We start from the raw sequence: 22083 nt of genomic DNA on the forward strand, positions 1-22083 counted from the left end.
GACAAAAAGAAAATCTGTAGCCAACATAGCTGAAGCTTAGGTATGGCTTTTTATGCCCAATGTAAATACCGTATATACTCGAGTATAGGCCGACCCGAATATAAGCCGAGGCCCCCAATTTACCCCCAAAAAAACTGGCAAACTTATTGACTCGTGTATAAGCCGAGGGTGAGACATGCCTGTCCATCCCTGTGTGTGTGTCCGTCCATCCCTGTGTGTCCGTCCATCCCTGTGTGTCCGTCCATCCATCCCTGTGTGTGTGTGTGTCCATCCATCCATCCATCCCTGTGTGTGTGTGTGTCTCCATCCATCCATCCATCCCTGTGTGTGTGTGTGTCTCCATCCATCCATCCATCCATCCCTGTGTGTGTGTGTCTCCATCCATCCATCCATCCCTGTGTGTGTGTGTCTCCATCCATCCATCCCTGTGTGTGTGTGTCTCCATCCATCCATCCATCCATCCCTGTGTGTGTGTGTGTCTCCATCCATCCATCCATCCCTGTGTGTGTGTGTCTCCATCCGTGTGTGTGTGTGTGTGTGTGTGTGTGTGTCCAGCCTACCTGTGTCCCGAGCCTTTGTCCCGAGCCTCCGTCCCGTGCCTTGCCTCCTTGCCTCCGTCCCGTGCCGTGCCTTGCCTCCGTCCCGTGTCGTGCCTTGCCTTGCCTCCGTCCCGTGCCGTGCCTTGCCTTGCCTCCGTCCCGTGCCCTCTTCGTCGGCGCCTCGGCGGCCATTGTAAAATTCAAAAGCCGCGCCTCCTCCTTCGCCTGTGATAGGCGGAACACTGAATTTCCCAGCAGCCTGTGTTCCGCCTATCACGGACATCGTATCATCCTCGTCCGTAGTACGAGGATGAGACGATGCCCGTGATAGGCGGAACACAGGCTGCTGGGAAATTCAGTGTTCCGCCTATCACAGGCGAAGGCGGAGCCGGAGGCGCGGCTTTTGAATTATAGAATGGCCGCTGTCTGTCTGCTCGACACGCTGATCGAGCGGGCAGACAGCGATGACTCGAGTATAAGCCGAGGGGGGCACTTTCAGCCTCAAAAAAGAGGCTGAAAATCTCGGCTTATACTCGAGTATATACGGTATGTGACATTATCTGGCTGATCATTGTGGAAGCTTGAAATCATCGTAGTAGGCTCTGCTACTACAGGGAGAGCTACTAGCTTAGGTTTCCTTTGTCAAGCGGATATCCAGCTACTTAAGGAATGAGGTTGTTTGTTCAGCAGCATTAATTAAATCCAGAGGACATTTCGCACCTCCATGAATGCAAAGTGTTCTTTGATTAGACATGGTGGAGAAATGGGGCAGTTAATGTTACAACCTCCACCTTGTGCAAGCAGAGTATGCTTTACAAAAAATGCAAAGTGTTCTCTGAATGGCACAAGAGCAACCTTGTGTGGTCACCAAGCAGACGCGCTCGGCATGGGACCAGACAGCTAGCAGCTTTCGCTATATTTCACGCTTCCACATAGATTATCCACGTATGGAACATATAAACTTGCATTGGTCCAAGCTGAACCAAATTAACATTGCAAATTAAGCAAAAACCAAACTTCAGCTGCAAGCACATATTGCTAAAGCTGAGCATATGGAACATAGGCACTGCTTTGTTTCAGTTTATGCCTAGGTTCACACTGGTGCATGGAAAACACTGCATGTGAGTCGCACAGGAATCTCAACGCATTCCTGCGCACATCACATGCGATGTCTGTGCGGTCCAATTTGAGCCATACATTTTGTAGGGCTCAAATTGCATCCGCACCAAAACGGTGCAGGGTCTTTCACCCCCCCGAATCACATCAAATGGGTGTCCACACCCATGCAATGAAATTTTGGCAATCGCACTGCGTCTTGCGATGTTTCAGGGTGTCGTTCAAACATTACACCTGCATCAGAACGCATTGGACGCCGTGCGATTGTTTTGGAGTGCAATGCGATGAAACGCAGTGAATCTTGTGCGTTACACGCATCGTATTGGTGTAAACTAGGGCTAAAAGGTTTTTGTATATGGCATTTAACTGCTTGCCGACCAGCCGCCATGATTTTTCTGCGGTAGGTCGGCACGATCCCGCGAGCTGTCGTAGCTATACGTTGGCTCGTGGGATCGGGCTAGCAGGCGTGCGCCTGCTGCACAGCAGAGGTGCCGATGCGCGTGGCCGATGATCACGGGCACGAAAGGCAGAACAGGGAAGCGCGTGTATGTAAACACACACATCCTTGTTCTGTTCTAAGAGACGTAAAAGATCGTGACTTCCTATTAACTAGGAGCCACGATCCCTCACTTCCTCTAGATCAGTCCCCTCCCCCTACAGTTAGAAACACAAAGAGGGAACACAGTTAACCCCTTCCCTGCCAGGGAAATTTTTACAGTAAAAGGTGCATTTTTATAGCACTGATTGCTGTGTAAATGGCAATGGTCCAAAAAACTTGTCAAAAGTGTCCGCCATAATGTGGCAGTCCTGATAAAAATCGCAGTTCGCCACCATTACTAGGGGAAAAAAAATAAAAAATGCTATAAAGCTATCCCCTATTTGACAGACTGTATAACTTTTGCACAAACCAAAGTGGAAGTAAACTCCCCTATCGTTTTCAGCCAAGGAAGCTGCCATCTTTGCCTCCGTTTAATCTTCAACGGCTATGGTACTGCACATGTGATTCGTTATGACACCAGCCATTGGATGGTTTGATCGTTTGGCTGAGAGCACAGCCAATGTGCAGTTAGCATTCCCGGCATTTTTTTTTTTTTAACTGTTTAAATCGATGGGTTTACTTCCACTTTAATATACGATTATTCCGATTTTTTTTTTTTACCAAAAAAAAATTTAGCTTTTTAAAAAAAAAAAAATTGGGATATTATAGCAAAAAGTACAAAATATTGCTTTTTTTTCAAAATAGTTGCTTTTTTGTTTATAGTGCAATAAATGCAGTGGCGATCAAATAGTACCAAAATAAATCTCTGTGGGGAAAAAAGGGACACCGTTTTTGTTTGGGTAAAGGGCCGCACGACCGCGCAATTGTCAGTTAAAGCAACGCAGTGCCAAATCGCAAAAAATGGGCCGGTCATTCATCAGCCAAATCATCTTCTTTTGACACATTTTGGTACCATTGACATTTATACAGTTAACAGGGCTAAAAAATAGCCACTGATTACTGTATAAATGTCACTTGGCAGTGTGTACTAATTGTAGGGGGGTGTACTCACTAGAACTGGGAGCAGTAGATCCCTGTCATGTTTCTAGACAGATCAGGGAAATGCCTTGTTTACATAGGCATCTCCCCGTTCTGCCTCTTCTTGCAATTGCGGGCCACCGGCAAACATCGAGCAGGCGGGCATGCACCACCGATGGCATGCACATGCCCGCTAGGTGGGAAATACGAAAGAACGTACGGGTACACCCTTTTGTGCACCCGTGCCATTCTACCTACGTAAATTGGCGTGCGGCGGTCGGCAAGTGGTTAATACTCCCAGCATTGCCATTTTACCATTCATATAAGAGGGCATGCATCACCTACAATTTCAAAAGACTTGAATAAGCCAGTATGTAGTTTTCAGAGCTGACACAGTTAGCAGTATAGAGGCACATACTGAAAACTTATTCCTATTGGTAAAAATATGTTAAAACTTAATCCCCATTCGAAAATGCTTCAATCCTTAAAGTGGTTGTAAACCCTCACATATACCCATGGATGTGAACAGCCTCAGATGATATCCTCCTACATAGGTTTTACTTATTTATCTGCAGCACTCTCTTCCCTACACCCCTTCAAAAGGGCAGAATGGTGTTAAAATCCTCCATCTGTTAGTATCACATGGGGGGGCTCGGCTCTAGTTACAGTCTGAGAGCTGATTGGAGGAAAGGAACACAATGCTCTTCACACAGCAGAAATACTGTGTTGTGAATAGACAAGATGTGTGCTGGGCTCCCTCCCCAACAGCTGACAGAGGAAGAAAGCACCAGAGGAGATAGAGATATAGAGATAGAGATAGAGAGATAGAGATATAGAGATAGATATCGGTCCTTTCATGTCCTGAGTATGGAGACGAGTGAAGCCAACATGGCCCCCACCCATCTCCATACCATAGGAGGGCGGAAGCGACCTCAAAACATCACTTCTGCCCATACCTCTTAAAAGGAACATTTTTCTGTGTATGAGATCTGAGGACTTTTTGACCCCAGATCTCATATTTAAGAGGACCTGCCATGCTTTTTTCTATTACAAGGGATGTTTACATTCCTTTTAATAGGAATAAAAGTGACCCAATTTATTTTATTTTTTTAAACAATGAAAAAAATTAAAGGAAAAAAATAAATAAGGAAAAACTTTTTTTTAAAGCGCCCCGTCCCGACAAGCTCGTGTGCAGATGCGAATGCATACGTGAGTAGTGACCACATATGAAAACGGTGGCCAAACCACACATGTGAGGTACCGCCACGATCGGTAGAGCGAGAGCAATAATTCTAGCCTCAGACCTCCTCTGTAATGCAAAAACGTGCAACCAGTAGTACATTGGTTTGCACAAAAGTTATAGTGTCTAAAAAAAAAAAAAAAAAAAAAAAAATAGGCGATTTATGGCATTATTTTTCCCCCTCGAGAAATGGCAGCGATCTGAGTTTAGCGGTACCACGATATTGCGGCGGGTGAAAATCGGACACTTGACACATTTTTGGGACCAGTGACATTTATACAGCCATCAGTGCTATAAAATGATTACCGTATAAATGTCACTGCCAGGGAAGGGGTTTACACTAGGGGGTGATCAAGGGGTTAACTGTGTTCCCTAGGTGTGTTCTAACTGTGGGGGGATGGGACTGACTAGTGACCAGTGTTCATATTTACTATGAACACACAATCGGTCTCCTCTCCCTTGACAGAACCGAGATTTGTGTTTTTATACACATAAATCCCGGTTCTCGCTCTGTCACGAGGGATTGCGGGTTCCCATCGGTCATCGTGCCTGCCAGGCAAACACATCAGCTCTGGGGACACGCTACTGATGCGTGCACGCTCCTCTTACAGTGTCTTAAAAAGCAGACGTACAGCTAAAACAGCTCCCCCAGGGGAGCCAACCTGTTGCAGTATAACTCTGGCGGCTGGTCCGGAAGCAGTTAATGCATACAATGCTTCTGCCTTTACCACTTTAAGTTGCTGAAATGTGATTTATGTCATATGTTATTATAAAATGTCTCGCTCCCAATTTTTTTATGTGGTTGATCCTTTGTGCGCCCAGCCTACTGAAAGTATACCGACCACGTGCTAACATGGCTGCCGATCCATGCTAACGTGGTCAGTTAACATCTGGTCATCAAGCTGAAGATACAGGCGTGCTGTGCAAAAGCAAAGTGTGCCTGTATCTTCCGTACTCAATCACAGCCGCCCCCTGCTACTGCACTCAGCTAGAGAAAGGAGTAGGTGACGCATGCTGCTGGGCCTGATGGCATTCCATTGCTATAGAAATGCGGGAGCTCGGTGTCAACATCTGTCATGACGTGCAAGCCCCGTAATTTAAAACCAATCACACAATTAACACAAACATCCATTTCTGTGTATAAAGTTTTTGACATGAGTTACTACCACTTTAAGCCCACAAGTGCTTTAAACAGGTTTAAAATACCAACTTCAATCATTTCACTCAAAAACAAGTCAGTTACTATAAAGATATAGACCCCCACTCCCACCCATTGTAAGCTCTGATTGGCTAAAGTGAGAGGCAGGGAAGCAAAAGGAGTATGTTTCAAAGTGGAGGCTAACATTAAAGTGAACCTGTTCATACACAAAAACATAACAAAAGCCCATTCATAACCAAGTGTCCAATAAATCAACTTGAGTAGAACACTACTAAAAAATAAAATAAAAAATAAAACTAGAAAAACGTGGAAAAAAACAAACAAACACACAATTGAAAACTTAGACTTTAAAATCATCAAATGTACTCCCTCTGATTTAAAGTTTGATGAGTGGAAAAACGAATTTCATTAAGTTTTTTTTTTTTTGAGTTCTTCAGGTTTTAGTTCATTTAATTTTAACCTACACAAAGTTGATTTGATGGACACTTGGTTATATATAGACTTTTGCTGATATGTATGTCTATGAGAAGGATTTGGGTAGTGAGTAGCACTGGGTATATATTCATAGCATTCTAGGGCAATTGCCTTTTCCTGACAGACTCCATGGCAGCAACGTGTGGGTTAAGTCCCACCTCCACTACCCCAATAAATCTTTGCTCCCTGCCCATGGCCATGTTCTTTTTTTGTCCTCCTCCGTAGGATCCAATTATGGTCTACCTGAAGATTGCTCCCACACGGTTCTATGATTGGTTTGGCTGAATAGCGACTAAGGATTGGATTGTCGCATGGCTCCGCTAAGCCCTAGCTACCTAGTGGGTTATGGAGTGGGCACTGCATATAGTGCTGGAGGAAGCCAGGAACCTAACCATTGGCAGGCAGGCTGCGCATTTGGTCTTACAGCCCAGCTAAATAGCAGGTGACCCATTTTGCCCTGAGAAGTCCGGTGTGTTCCTTACCTTCGGCCTGGAGGCGATCGCGTGGGAGCAGTGAGATAGTTCCTTTTTTTCAGAGCAGCAGTTTGTGTTTGTTTCTTGCCTTTGTTGCTTTCTTTCCCCTTCTTGTCTATTATTTTTAGGTTTGTGGTTACAGGCATGGCAGTTGGTTTCTCCTGCGTTCCAGCCGCCGCTTACTTCCAGTTTTCATTTGCGCATTCGTTCTGCGCATGTGCGCGAGACACTAATTGCGCGTTCGCAGTAGCGCTGCGATGAGGTAACTAAGGCGCCTTATTTAAATGGAGAAATAGCCTGCAGGCTCTGGGAATGCTTGCAGGCTATTGCGCAACTTCCCTTTGTCCAGGTCCTTTTCTGTGGAGGTAGGTGGCCTTCTTGAAGAGTCCCTCAAAGGGGTCGGGGCCAGCCAGACCCCTGTGCCTCAGTCACCAGTGAGGGAGACGCAAATTCAAGAGAACCAGGAGTCCTCTCTACCAAGTCACCCTTCAGCTGCTGCGTCAGACAGTGAATCTGAGGAATATAGTCCCTGTGTGGGGTTTGACTTGGCCTTACTCCCCCTTGGTGAAGGCTATCAGAGAGGCCTTGAACTGGGAAGATGAGGTGGCTAATCCTTCCAAACAAAGGAAGTATTTCAAGCAACTAAAAAAGGAGCGTCTCAACTTTCCATTCCTGTCTGAGCTTGGTGAGGTCATTACGGACGAGTGGAGTAAGGTTGATCAGAAGAATAGCATGCTTTCAAAAGTCTTAAAGTTATATCCCTTTAAGCAAGATGAGGTCAAATATCTGGAATCGGCTCAGATAGTGGATGCAGCGGTGATGAGACTAGTAAAGCATTTGACACTTTCACTGGAAGATACAGTTTAATTTAAGGATGCCTTGGATAGGCAGATTGATTCCAATTTAAAGAGAATTTACCTTACTGCTGGTATGGCCTGTAAACCAGCGCTGGCTTTAGCAGCAATGTCCAAGGCCATGGAAGTATGGACAGACAGTGTGCATGATACCCTCAGGAATATTTTTAAGTCGCAAAAAGTTCTCCTATCCAGGAGTTACGGCTCACATCAGCTTTTCTGGAGGAGGCCTCGATTGACATTATCCGCTTGGTGTCTCGGGTTATGCTTTCAGCTGTCACCACCAAATGGGCTCTTTGGCTCCGGTCCCTGGCTGGCTGATCGTGCTTCAAAACAGGTGTGGTGCCAAATTCCTTTTGAGGGTTCTTCCCTCTTTGGTATAAAATTGGATAATGCCATAACCCGGGCCACTGGTGGGAAGTCTGGGTTTCTACCTCAGGATAGACGCTTAAAAAGCCAGAGAAGGTTTTTTCCTAAGAAACAATATCAAGAGCAGGCCAGGGAGGCCCGTAGTTATAGACCAGGTCGTGAATATTCCAGGTAGTGGAAGTTAAGGCAGTCTTCCTTTAAGAAATCCGCTAAGAACAGTTCGACGGGAGAGAGGGAACCGACAAAATCTTTTTGAGATTGGGCCCGCTCAGATAGGCCAGGTGGGGGGCTCATCTTCTAGGTTTGCGGCATGTCTGGGTGGCCTCAATCCAGGACTTCTGGGCCGTCAGAACGGTCTCTTCAGGCCATTCCTGGACCTTCAGCAGATCCAAGACTCAGGTGCGTTCCCACCTCCCTTCCAGCCTCAGAGGGAAAAAAAGGCAGATCCTGTTGGCTTACGTGAAATCTTTATTGGCTCAAGGCACTGCCGTTCCCGTGCCAGACGATCAACCAGGGTTGGGAATTTATTCTCCTCTCTTTATGGTCCAAAAGAAAAATAAAAAACGGAACTTGGAGGCCGGTCATAGACCTTACACATCTGAATAGTTTTATCAAAAAGGAGAGGTTCAAGATGGAAACGCTGTCAACAATAAAACAATCGGTCCAGTCAGGCGATTGGATGATTTCAATAGATCTAAAGGACGCTTATTTTCATGTCCCTGTGGCAGAAGATTTTCAGCAGTTTCTTTGTTTTTCCGTGGGCAAACTACATCTACAGTTCGTATGTCTCCTGTTCGGGCTTTCAACATCTCCCCGAGTTTTCTCAAAGGTGTTAGCTGTGGTGGCCCTATTGAGAACCCAAGGAATATGTCTTCACCATTAATTTGGACGATCTTCTGCTGCTAGCCCAGGACAGAGACCGTCTGTTAATACACAAGGGTCAGGTTATCTCCACTCTTCAAGAATTCAGTTGGATCTTGAATCTAGAGAAGAGTCAGTTAATTCCTTCTCAGTCTCTTGTATTTCTGGGAGCCCTATTCAATACAGTAAAGGGTACCATCTTGTTACCCGAAGAGATGGTGTCGTTAATTTGGGACAGAATTCGTCCGGCTCTTTCAGCCTCCCATCTACAGGCTCTCCAGCGTCTGAGGATTATCAGCACTGTGGTGGCCATGATTCCCGTTGGCCCCTTGGAAGATGAGACCCTTCCAAAAAGTTTCTTAACCAATGGCTAGACAAGACTCAGCCCATCTGGATCACATCCTCAATGAGAAGCTCTCTTCCCTGGTGGCTTCAGAGGGAGAATCTGTGCAATTGTCATTCCAGTCTCCCCATCTCCTGGATGACAATAACTTCAGACGCCAGCAACAAAGGCTGGGGCGCCCACTGTTTGATGGAAGTAGCACAGGGCATCTGGGACTTTCCTTCCAGGAGGATGGTGTTGAACATTCTAGAATTAAGGGCAGCTTTCCAGGCGCTCCTAGCATTTTGTCATCTGATCTCAGGAGCCTCGGTTCTGCTCAGGCTAGACAACACGACAGAAGTAGCATATATAAAGGAGACAAGGAGGTACTCGGAGTCTGTCTACTTCAGGAGGTAGAGCCAATTATGTCTTGGGCTCAGAAGAACCTGGTCAACATTACAGCAACTTATGTTCCAGGGACGCAGAATGTTCAGGCAGACTTCCTGTCTCGAGTACTTCTAGACAGCAACGAATGGTCCCTTCACGAGGATGTTTTCAGTTGGATTCTAACATTGGGGTTCTCCCCAGAGGTCGACCTGTTTGCCTCCCCTTGCAACAAGAAGCTGGCAAGGCATTATTCCAGGTTTCAGGATCCTCAGGCCTACGGGGTGGATGCACTGATGGAACGATGGTGGTACAACAGAGCTTATGCCTTTCCTCCAACTCCCGTTATTCTACAGTTCCTGCGGAGACTCAGATCAGAAGCAGTAGAAGTGATAGCTGTAGTACCTTACTGGCCCAACAGACCACGGTTTCCACTACTAATGCTCCCTTACCTCTCAGGCCCCATCATCTGCCTCAAGGCTCGAAACTACATTCCTGTCCGGCCCAACTAATGTCTGACGGTCTGGTTTTTGAGAGAGGAAGGTTAGAGGCTCTGGGTTGCCCCAAGAAGGTCATTCCTACTCATGAGTGCAAGGAGGAAAAGTACTAACCGGGTGTATGAGAGGATTTGGTCTAGATTCACAAGCCACCTGTCCTCCAGGTCTAGCTCTGACAGTAACCTGACGGTTCAGGATGTTTTGAGTTTTACAGTCCGGACTAGACATCTCCTTATCTGTCAGCGCTCTTCGAGTGCAAGTTTCGGCAATTTCAGCTTTTTCTGGAGTTTCTTGGGCTAAACATCCCTTGGTTCAGCAATTCTTTAAGAGAGCAATTAGACTTAGACCACAGAGGAAGCCTAGATTCCCCAAGTGGGATTTACCACTTGTTCTCGACTTCTTCTCACAACTGGACAAACCACTTTCAAAGAATTGTCCCTCATGACATCTTTTCTAGTAGCCATATCTTTGGCAAAGAAAGTCTCTGCAATACAGTCTCTAGGATCAAAAGGAGCCTTTCCTCACGTTCTTCCCTGACAGAGTGGTCCTAGTACCAATGCTAGGGTCGAATATCAAGGTCACTTCAGTCTTCCACGAAAATCAGGATATTACTCTTCCTACCATTAATTCTGCTGGGAGTCAAGATCTTCATCCTCTTGACATGGGAGTTATTTTGAAGCGATAATTGGAGGCGACATCATCTTTCCGGCAACCAGATTACCTTTTTGTTCTTTTCCACTGTAAAAGCAAAGGCCTTAGGGCTTCTGTCAGATCCATCGCCACATGGGTGGTTCAGGCGATCCAGTGGGCTTATAGAGAGAAGGGCTTGGCTACTCCTGAGGCGGTTACAGCACATTCCACGAGAAGTCTCTCTACTTGGGCAGCCTCACATCATGTGGCTCCTGAAGTTATCTGTAAAGTGGCCTCTTGGTCATCCATTCATACATTTATGGCTCATTATTGTGTTGAACCTGCCAGTTTATCTTCTGTTGATTTTGGTTTAAAGGTTCTGTCGGTCGACAGTGTTAAATCTTTGTTCAGCATTTTTTGCCCACCCGAGTGTGTTTGGCGAGTTATTTCCCACACGTTTCTGCCATGGAGTGTCAGGAAAACGGAAAATTCCTATCAAAATACTTACCATAATTTTCCTTTCCTGATGGACGCCATGGCAGCAGGAGTTATCTCCCAAAATGGCTGGAGTAGGCTAGTTGCCAAACACGGCCATGGAGCAAAGATTTATGGGAGTAGTGTCCTATAGTTTAGTGGAGGCGGGACTTAACCCACACATTGCTGCCATGGAGTCCATCAGAAAAGGAAAATTATGGTAAGTATTTTGATTTTCCTTTTTGTCAGCTGCAGCTCATAATAAGGTGGTTTTCACAGCACATACATTTCACACACACAAAATGTATCCATTATTTTTTTAGAAACATTTAGAGCAATAGCACACTGAATTTTTCCACAGTGCAGGATTTAGTTTAGTTTATTTTAGTTTTTTTTTTTTTATTAAAGTGAACCTATTGCTTTGCCCTGCATGGGGAAGAGTACAGGTTCACTCAAGAGAGTTTGAGAAATGAACACCCCCCAGATACCTTTCACCTACTTCTTGAGCAAACATGGCAGGTGCATTTACAGAAGAAACTTAAAATACCACTAAATGAACTGGATTCCACTTTTTCCTATTAGCTTTTTAATACCCTGAACACATTTGCTACTCTGCCACACCTGCGGATTTGAAGGTGCATGCTGTCCCAGAACAATGCAAAACAAGAGAGACATTCACACCATTGTCTTAGCCCCTGTGCTTAAGTTAAAGAAAGTAAAATGAGCATATTTACCTGCTGCTGCCTCTGAAATCTGGGTGGGATGAGTTTCTGGTGCTTTCCAAAATCCTGCATGGCAGATGTGGATTCTGTGTACTCCTCCTCACTGCTTGCATCACCTCCTCTGGGCACTGTGGGAAGCTCCTCCTCCAAATTATCAGACGGTGCTTCCTGGGAGTACTCTGGGGGGGGGGGGGGGGGGGGAAAGAATCATAAAAGATTTAAAAAAAAAAAAAAAATGAACTGTAAGTAGATGTCATCCCAAGGGCATATGGGCAGGTGCAAACTATAGGACGTAAGCGTTAAAAAAAAAAAAAAAAAAATAATAATAATAATAATAATAAATAGGAAAAATTTTAACTGCTACCCACAGCACCAGCAATCAGCTTTCATTTTGTGTAGCAGAAGTGCACAACTGGGCAAAATAAAAGACAATAAATTTAGTTCATCTCAATACATGCACACTTGCCTATGTTTTGTCTCTTTAGTGTACAGAAACGTACTAGTTGATCCTGCAGCAAATCCACTGCTGTCCTGTGCACTCTGCTGCTTTGGCTCAATGTTTCAGCCCTGCCTTTTTCACTTTTGAAATCTACAGCAGTGTTCCCCAACCTTTCCGGTCAAGGCACCCGTTAAAAATTATGGACAGTCCCGAGGCAACCAACCATTCTAAAATGTAAAAACTAGAATAAGTTTTACATTATGCAGCAACAGCCACACATGTAGATCACCCAATGTTAGAGGTGCTTTTTATTCTTCCACAGCAAAAACACTTTTGCAAACTGGTACTGACTAGCATTACAATGTTTCTCTTCTCCCTCAATTTTTCTCCATCACTCAGCTAGTGTAACACCAATACTGATGGAGAGGAGCAGGGGAGGGTCAAACAAGGATGCTATGCAGCACACGACATCCTCATCAACTGATGCCATTGATCGTTAGGACGGCGACAGCTAGAAGGTTGTAACGTTGCACAATGAAAACCTGTGGCTTTGTTTAACTAAAAGGCAGGCTTTATCAAGACGTCAGCATGTATGCAATTTTTAAGCATTTTGCCAAGGCACCCCTGAAGAAACCTCAAGACACCCTGGTTGAAAAAGGCTGATCTACAGAATACTTCCTACCTATGTTATGGAGATGAGGAAAGGATTCTCTGTATTTGTAAGGGTGGCAATGATGCTTCTCCATAGCTAGAGTTCCTAGAGTGAATGCTGTTGGCCTAGGACAGAAATGTGTTACATGCAGGATCTACAGATGAAAATGAGAGAAAAATAAAAAATAAAAAATGAATGCAGCCACCACAGCTAAGGACTGGAAAGCTGTCGTATTTTTCATTTAGAAAAAAACTTTACATGTAATCGGCCTATAAAGAGCACATGAACACAAATCCCTTAAAAAGGGCCACAGTGGGCATGGACACATTGGCCAATATGGAGGGGAGTTTCCAGGCAGGAAAAAAAAAAAAACACAACTCAAAAGTCTGTAGGAGCAGCTTTTTTGTGCTTTTGAGATGCAGTATGCATGAGCCCTAAGCTGCTGGCCCTGTGCCATTGAAAAACAAAAACAAAAAAAACATTGCGTGTTCAGCAATGGAAGATATCCCAAGGGACAGGTTTTCTTTAAAAGAGTTAACAGTAAGTTGTTGGCAACACTACTATGTTCCGATTGTACCAATTATAGTGTGTCCTATTTAACAGGATTATTTGTCCTGCTGCACCTTCACCTACTGCAGATTCACAAAGATTTACCAAAAAGCACTAGAATCCCTTGACATTGTCTAGTGCTAAAGTGAAGATGTTTCCACTTTAAAGGTCCCCTCAGACTTGTGAATTGTGGCAAAATGCATTGCAAAGCATGTGCTGTGGTGCCGTTTATTGTAAACTGCACTATACTGTAGCAGCCGATGCAAATGCACAGCAGCAAGACAGGACTCATGTCATGCATTGTGGTAGATTGCTTTCCCCAAAGCATCATGTGCATTTGTTGGACTGTTGCTGTGCACTACGAGACCAATCGTAATGATCAGACTGCCCTACCACAAACTAACACAGAGGCCTCAGCAATTCAGATTACAAGCAGACATATATAGGCTTGTAAAAATTGCCTTCCAGTAGGCACAGGAGACCTTAAACTGTTACTTCATATCCCAAAGTTGCACTTGGGCCCTCCCCCCTTACATACTATTATTCCAACTTGCGACGGACAGCCTCAATGTCCATTTATGAGCCACAGGGCCAAGGGGCGACTTAAAGCCCCTCTCCACACTTTTTTTTGTATGGTTTTGGATAGTGCGGGAAAGTGTTAGAACCCATAATGTTTTATTAAGTCTTTGGCCCCATTGGGGAAATACCCAATTTGCTGCAGTATACTGCTAGCACACAAGGGAACAGACCTCTTGAGCTGCTTGCATGCATTTTTATATCCCTTACAAAAAACTGATTTTTAAATACAGCTTACCTGTAAAATCCTTTTCTTTGAATGCATCACGGGACACAGCAGTTATTCATGACTATACGGGTTATATGCTACCTCTAGGTGGTTGGACACTGGCAACCAATAGCAAAAAGGTTCCTCCCATATAACCCCTCCCATATGGGAATTACCTCAGTTTTGTAGCAAGCAATGAAAAGTCCCAGGAAAGAGGGGAGGGATCACTGTGTCCCGTGATGTATTCAAAGAAAAAGATTTTACAGGTAAGCTGTATTTAAAAATCAGTTTTTCTTTATCATACATCACAGGACACAGCAGTTATTCATGACTATATGGGATGTCCTAAAGCAGTGCATCTGAGGGGAGGGATACACAGCTTAGACAAGTCCCAACTGTCCTTTGGCCCTATAAGGCCGCCTGCAACACGCTATGACCAAAGACTGTCTCCTCTCGAGACCCGACATCCACCTGGTAAAATCTGGTGAATGTGTGTGAACTGAAGACCAAGCGGTTGCCCTGCAGACCTGAGCCACATACACCTGTCGATGCACTGCCCATGAAGCACTAAACCCTCTAGTGGAATGTGCTTTCAGCTCTCTCTCTGGAACCCTGTGCCTCAATTCATATGCCTGAATGATAGTTTGGCGAATCCACCTTGAGATAGTTGAAGTCGTAGCTGCCTGTCTCTTAAGACCCTCAGGCAGAATAAAGAGAGTCAGTCTTCCTGAAAGGGGCTTACGCCTTTAAGTAGACTTTAATAGCCCTCACTACATCCAGCGAGTGGAGTACCTTTTCCTCCTTAGACCCGGGATTTGGAAAAAAAGGAGGCAGAATGATATCCTGATTCAAATAAAAATTGGAAACTACCGTTGGCAAAAACTCCCGACGAGGGCGCAAGACTGCCCTGTCCTGGTGCAGAATCAAGCAAGGTTCTCTGCATGAAAGGGCGGCTAGCTCCGACACTCTTCTAGCCGAAGTTATGGCCACCAAGAAAACCAATTTCCTGGTCAATAGGACTAAAGGAATCTGCTTAATAAGCTCAAAGGGTAGATACTGAAGGGTTGATAGGCTTAACCGGTGGTCTTAGGCGCGTCACTCCCTTATCAAAGGTATGCACCAAGGAATGGGCTGCAATTGGTCTTTGGAAAAAAAAAGATAAGGCCGAAATCTGACCTTTAATTGTGCCCAAGGCCAATCTTAAGCATACTCCTGCCTTAAGGAAAGCAAGGATCTTTCCAATTGTATACTTACGAGGGTTCTAACCTTTCCCTTCGCACCAGGAAATGTATGGTTTCCAAACCCTGTAGTAAATGGCCCTGGAAACCGGTTTCCTAGCACTTATGAAAGTGGACAAGGCTGCATCTCTAACCCTGCAGTCCTTTAATACCCTGGCTTCAATAGCCAGGCCATCAAATTCAGCGACCGTAAAACAGGAGGGAAAATTGGTCCTTGGGACAATAGATCCAGGTGTAACGGAAGGTGCAACGGGTCCCCTACTGCCAATTTCACAATTTCTGTGTACCAGGACCACCTGGGCCAGGCTAGGGCCACCAGGATAACTGGTCTTAGTTCCTCCTGTATCCTGTGCAGCAGATGCGGCAGGATTTTGATTGTAGGAAAGGCATACAGCAGGGAATACCGGTACCAAGAAGTCACCAATGCGTCTGTCCCAACTGCAAGAGGATCGTTGGTTCTGGACACAAATCTGTCCAGTTTGGCATTGAACCTGGATGCTAGGAGATCCACATCTGGGATCCCTCAATTGCTGAAAAAAAAATCTGGAGAAACACCTCAGGACGAAGGGACCATTCCCCTGGCAACAACTTTTGGTGACTTAAATAGTCCGCCTTACAGTTGTCTACCCCCGGTATGAATACCGCCAACAGAAATGGCACATGCTTCTCTGCCCATCTTAATATGTGATGCACCTCCTGAGCCACTACGCTCATGGTGCCCCCTTGGGTGTCGATATAAGCGACCACTGTGGAATTGTCGGTTTGAACTCGGACTGGGAGACCCTGCAGCTTGGTAGTCCAGAAATGCAGAGCTAGTCAGGCTGCCCGAATCTCCAAGAGATTGATGAGCAAGGTCCTCTCTGCTTGAGACCACTGTCCCTGGACCGATGCTTCCCCCAGAACTGCCCTCCAGCCCAGGCGCCTGTGGTCACAACCTTCCAGGCCACTGGTGGAAAGGTTTTCCCGATCTTTAAATTGCTGATTTTTGACCACCAAGTTAGGCTCCGTAGAGCCTGTTGGGACAAGACCATAGGATGATCCAAAGTTAGAGTGGTTTTGTTCCAGACCCTTAAAATGTTGCTCTGGAATAACCTGGAGCAGAATTGAGCATAAGGGACTGCGCTGAAAGACTAAACCATTTTGCCCAATAGCCTCATACAAAAGGTGAACAGATGGTTTTTCTTTTTTCGCCATCCGGATGAGATCCACTATGGAGTTGATCCTCACAGGAGGTAGAAACACCTTTTCTTGGACAGTGTCCAAGTTTAGGCCCAAGTACATCAATACTTGTGTGGGGTGAAGGTTTGATTTGTCAATATTCAGAATCCAGCCTAGGTGTTGCAAAATTTGTACGGCCTTTAAGATATTTTGGACCAGGACGGGACAAGATTGATCCTTCAAAAGAAGATCGTCCAGATATCCTACCACCGCAATTCCCTGGGATCTTAGGACTGCCAATACAGGGGCCAGAATTTTTGTGAAGACCCGAGGGGCCGTGGCCAAACCGAACCGCAATGCGACGAATTGAAAAAAAGTCGCCCTTCTGCCACAAAACGCAGAAAGCGTTGATGCGGCATGCAGATGGGCACATGAAGGTATGCATCATTGACATCTATGGACGCCAAGTAATCCCTTTTTTTTTTTTTAGGGATGTTACCACTAAGCAAGTTGATTCCATACGGACACTTAAACAGATTGAGAGATTTGAGGTCCAAAATGGGCCTTACCTCCCCATTTGGTTTCGGTACGGTGAACAGGTTTGAGCAAAATCCTTTGAACCTTTCCCCGTGTGGGACCTCGATGATTACTCCCTGCTTTTGCAGATGCTCTAAGGCTAGGAGCAGACATTTCCTTTTCTCTGGTTCCGCCGGAACCCTTGAGCTCAGAAACAGAGTAGGAGGAAACTCCCGGAACTCTATCTTGTAACCTGACGTTATGATGGAAATGACCCACTTGTCCTGAACCTGTTTTTTTCCAAGCATCCAAAAACAGCCGAAGTCTTCCCCCCACCTGTAAGTGCGGGGGCGCCCCTTCACAGAGTAGACTTGGAACTGGGCTTGTTTGACCTTGGAACCCAGGGTTTTTTTTGACCGTCGATACCGATTGGGAGAAGAACTAGGTCCTGGAGCATGGGAAATCTTAAAAGGAGGGTCCCTTATTCTTCCTATTACCAGGGAGCAAAGCGCTTTTCCCACCTGAGATCTTTTGGATATACCTATCCAGATCTTCGCCAAACAGGCGGTCACCATGAAAGGGAAAAGCTGCAAGAATCTTTTTGCATGGTGTTTCGGCCGACCAGTTTTTTTAGCCACAAGACCTTGCGCATATGCACAGACAGAAGTGCACAGCAAGACATCTGTTGGATCGCATCTTTTAATGAGTCTACTGCAAAGCACAAGATGCGAGGTATCTCCAATAATGCCTCGGTAGCTTCTCCTTGACAAGGAAGGTTCCTGACCAATTTCTTAACATGATCTTTTAAGGACTGGCAGATGCCAATAGCCGCCATCGCTGGCTGAACAGCTGAACCAGCTACTGTAAAGGAGGCCTTTAGCAAGGTGTCTAGATTTTTATCAGGTGGATCCTTGAATACCTGGGCGTAATCCACCGGGCAGATCAGATTTTTATTTACTGAAGAAATGGCGGCATCCACCAGAGGTATACCCCACTTCGAGGCATGGACACCAGTTGTGGCCACAATGCCTGACAAATGCAATAGCTCAGCTAAGCCAGAAGCCGCAGAACCTTCAGGGAAAACTGGCATAATATCCTCAAGAGTTTGATCTCCTGTTTTTAAAGGAGGTACTCTTAACCCCGTATTGGCCTTGCTCCCTGTTCTTTTCCTGGAAGACATTGCTTACAAGTATGGGAAGACAGCACTCCCTCTGAGCTTCTAACTGTAATCCAGTATACAGCAGCTATTACAGATTTAACACTGTCCCCTTTAACCTGATGCAACTGTGTCCAAAAACCTGCAGACTCACGTGCCCAACAAGCTCTATGCCTCCACGTGCACACCAGGGGAACTGCCTCTTAAAAGGTTCCAAATGGCGCCATTTGATCCGCGTGGAATCCGAACGTATACCGCAAGTGACGCCAAAATATGGCGCATGCGTGCCTGAAGGCGAAATCACCTTAACGGCGCACGCATACAACCGTATGTCAACAGCACGTGCGCACGTTCGTACGGCATCTCTGCATGCGCCAGCGTTTCATCGTTATAAAAACACACAGCATGGAGACATTCTGTAACAGCTTTGAAAAGACACAGTAACAGAGGTGAATACAGCAATCCCAGAGGTAGTACCCACCAGTCCACGCTGTAGGACCTGAAAAGCCAGGCATAAACCTTCCCCCATCATGTCGGGTAGTGCCTCTGTGGACCTTCAAAGACCGGGTCCCCCATCTTGGAGTCCACACCTTTGGGCCTGTAACGCACCCTTTGGGTTTATCCTGGGCAAGTTAAAGTGGTTCTCCACCCTAAAGTGGAAGTTCCGCTCATGTGATCCCTCCCCCCCTCCGGCGCCACAATCGGCACCTTTCAGGGGGGAGGAGGGTGCGGTTACCTGGATAATCCTGGTATCTGCTCCCACTTCCAGGACAGACCGCCGCAGATGCGCCCCCCCCCCCCCCCCCCCGTTGTGTTCTGGGAAACACACAGTTCCAAGGACACTGCGGGGACCAGCAGAGACGCGCATGCGCAGTAGGGAACTGGGCAGTGAAGCCGCAACGCTTCACTTCCCGATTCCCTGACAGAGGATGGCGGCGGGGGCAGCAGAGAGACGAGCGATCGCTCGTCATCTGCCGCTGACATCGCTGGACCCTGGGACAGGTAAGTGTCCATTTATTGAAAGTCAGCAGCTGCAATATTTGTAGCTGCTGGCTTTTAATATTTTTTTTAAAGGTGCAGAACTGCTTTAATGACCAGAATACCACTATGCAAGGGTCCGGCGCCTAAATAGGACACATTACAAGAAAAACCTCGTTCTTGCATCGAGACTCGAGTACCATTACTTCAGCTTTGTGCCATTCGAATGGATCCGATTACAACATCCTCACTGGGATGCACAATTGACGAAATTTTGAAGAGCTTCACGTTCGTGACCATCACCTGAAGACACGGGCGAAAAACTGAGGTAATTCCCATATGGGAGGAACCTTCTTGCTATTGGTTGCCAGTGTCCAATCACCAAGAGGTAGCGTATAACCCAGATAGTCACAAATAACTGCTCTGTGTCCCGTGATGTATGATAAAGAAATAGCCAGGTATATTGTTTGCAGTTCAAACACATTGAGTTATGACCTGCGCGCCACTATCGGCATAAGGCTTCCCTTCCCAGTACTAGACAAAGAGGAAGCACGTTGACCTTTTAATTGAGGTCTTTGACTGAATAATTTATTCCCATCTACATGCTAGGGAGAAAGTGGGGGCAAAATTTAACCCGATTCTGGGAGCTCTTGTAGGTGTTCCCCACATGATTAAAGACGATTTCCAGCTATAGTTTTTGTTGCATGGTTACAGTGGTCTAGCTTGGACCAATATAAGTATGCATATGCCATACCAATGGGGTCCGTATGGAAGCAAGGAAATCAGCATGGCAGTCTCTGCTACTAGCGATTTCCACCATGTTCGAGATCCTGTGCCCATCTCCTCTGCTGCATAGTCAATACCATTTGCTTGTCACAGGCACCGTTTACAGAATGCATTTCTCAGTGCGAAGAGTTGTCAGATTGGACTAGATGGGGATCATGACATCACCACCCTGCTTCTCCACCTCATCCGATCAGAGAAAGCCTTGCATTCACTGGAAAAAAAAAAAAAAAAGTTGCAAGGCATTCTATGAACGGCACCCATCTCGATTAGGTGACCCCCTGTGGTTACCAAGCAGGGCAATCGCTCTGTATAGAACCAGGAAAAACAGTAGCGATAACTGTAGTGGTAACTACAGGGATTTATAGATTTCAAAGGGATCCCATAGGTATGGAATACGCATCCTTACATTGGACCAAGCTCTGTCTTGCTACCAAAACTCCACCACCTTAAGGAGATGGTCTTTCTGAAAAATCTTGCTCCAACATTTGCTGAGTGTCAGATGCTGACATAGAAAAAAAACAGCAGAGTGCATTGACCTATCGACTGGACTCCTATGTCACAAGAGGATACAGTAGTAACATAGGGGCTGCTAAGACACCTCAAGAGTGTTGGATGCTGAAGAGGCTTCAGCAAGATAAGCAAAGTTAATAACTTCAAAACAACTGAGCTTAGCAGTTGTAAGTACTTTTCTTGGGGAAAGGGGGTTGGGGGCTGCTAGTCTTTGGGCCCATTCACACCATATGCTTTAGATCCAGAAGCTGTGGCTCCTGTGTGTCCGTGGAATGGGGCTGAATTCATGTAGCCATGACATTACCCATCTGCTTCCATTGCCCGTCTCCCATTCCCTGCAGCAGCTGCATGCCGACACAGCTTCTGAATCACATGACAGCACCAAAGTGGATTACAAAAAGTAATTTTGCAGATCTTTTACAAAATGCTAGGCAGCAAAGGTAATACACTTTGTTTTAAGGATATGACAACTTAACTTTTAAGCAATCTTTCTGGTATGACAGAGTAAACAGAATGGCTGTTCTGGAAGTGCTCTTTACCGGAGAAAAAAAAATAAAAAATAAAGGACTAAGATCTATCCAAGAATTGGCCACATGGTCAAAAAGCCTGAACCTTTGGCAAACCATCTGTATCAACATACTGTGACCAATATGAACTCCGGTTCTATTACACCAAGGCTACAGTTGAATGCCAAGGCAAACAAGGTGCATTTTTTTTTTTTTTTTTTTTACAAAGAAGGTCATGTTTTTAAGGAGGGAAAGATCAAAAATATTAGTATCTGCGTTACACAAAATTTTTGGTTTCTGGTCACAAAGCCACTCTACGTCATATTACAAAAGATTGCAAGGTCAACTGTGCAATTAGCTTTCACGTTAAAAGAAACTGCCGATAGTTTTGTTCCTAAGGTGTAGTACTAATAGGAAAAGACTATATAAAAAAAAAAACAAAGTCCATATGGAATTTCATTCTAAAAGGAGAAGTACCACTTTATGCCCTCCCCAAATCTCACCCCGCCCTCCCCCCCCCCCCCCCCCCCATTATATATTTTTTACACTCTTGGGGAATGGAGAGGGGGCAGAGATTATATTTCTGTCAGCAGCTAATCATCCAGTTTGTATGCATCCATAGCATAGAGTGCTGCTGAGTCCAGAGATGGCATTTAGGCACCAATGAATGCCGCAGCCTCTCCACCCATCCGAATGAGGCCTAAAATGCTCACCTTCAATGTGTAATGACAACAGACACTCCATTGATATATAAAAAAAAAAAAAGGGAACCTGCCTAGATCTTATTAAACAAAAACCCAAAAGGCAAACTGGGCCTCAAGTAAAAAAGAGTTTATTCAGAATTATAATATTGCACAGCTTGATGATAAACAAATAAATACAGTTAGCAGGGTGTAAACACAACAGGATAACATTTTATAAAAACTAGTCTGACAGTTATAAATAGAGAAGCACATTTTGATTCCAAATTTGAGGGCTTTGTTAAAGCTTACACAGCAACGATCATGGACGAGCTCCCCAACGATAACCTGCTCTACCTGGCCGGTAACATAAATGTGCCAGAAATTAGGCTAAAACTATTGGAAGTTAAATTGCAGGTAGATATTTAAGAAAATTAAAATTAATGCATCTCTGCTGTCAAAGAAAAAAAAAAAATACATACAATCAGATTAAAATTGTAA

General features: G+C 45.4%; 1 protein-coding gene across 1 annotated transcript in view; it reads right to left on the reverse strand.

The window, feature by feature from the left end:
* PRRC2B (proline rich coiled-coil 2B) overlaps positions 1 to 22083 on the reverse strand; it is a gene marked incomplete in the record, with an annotated part of 197601 nt that overhangs the window by 73458 nt on the left and 102060 nt on the right. Inside the window, 1 exon segment of the mRNA XM_077477969.1 lies at positions 11643 to 11809. Coding sequence (XP_077334095.1) covers positions 11643 to 11809 — 167 coding nt within the window.

This window comes from Lithobates pipiens, unplaced genomic scaffold (assembly GCF_037356315.1).
Source record: "Lithobates pipiens isolate NorthernLeopardFrog02 unplaced genomic scaffold, aLitPip1_a1.2 Scaffold_1, whole genome shotgun sequence".
In the NCBI taxonomy this organism is placed as follows: domain Eukaryota; kingdom Metazoa; phylum Chordata; class Amphibia; order Anura; family Ranidae; genus Lithobates; species Lithobates pipiens.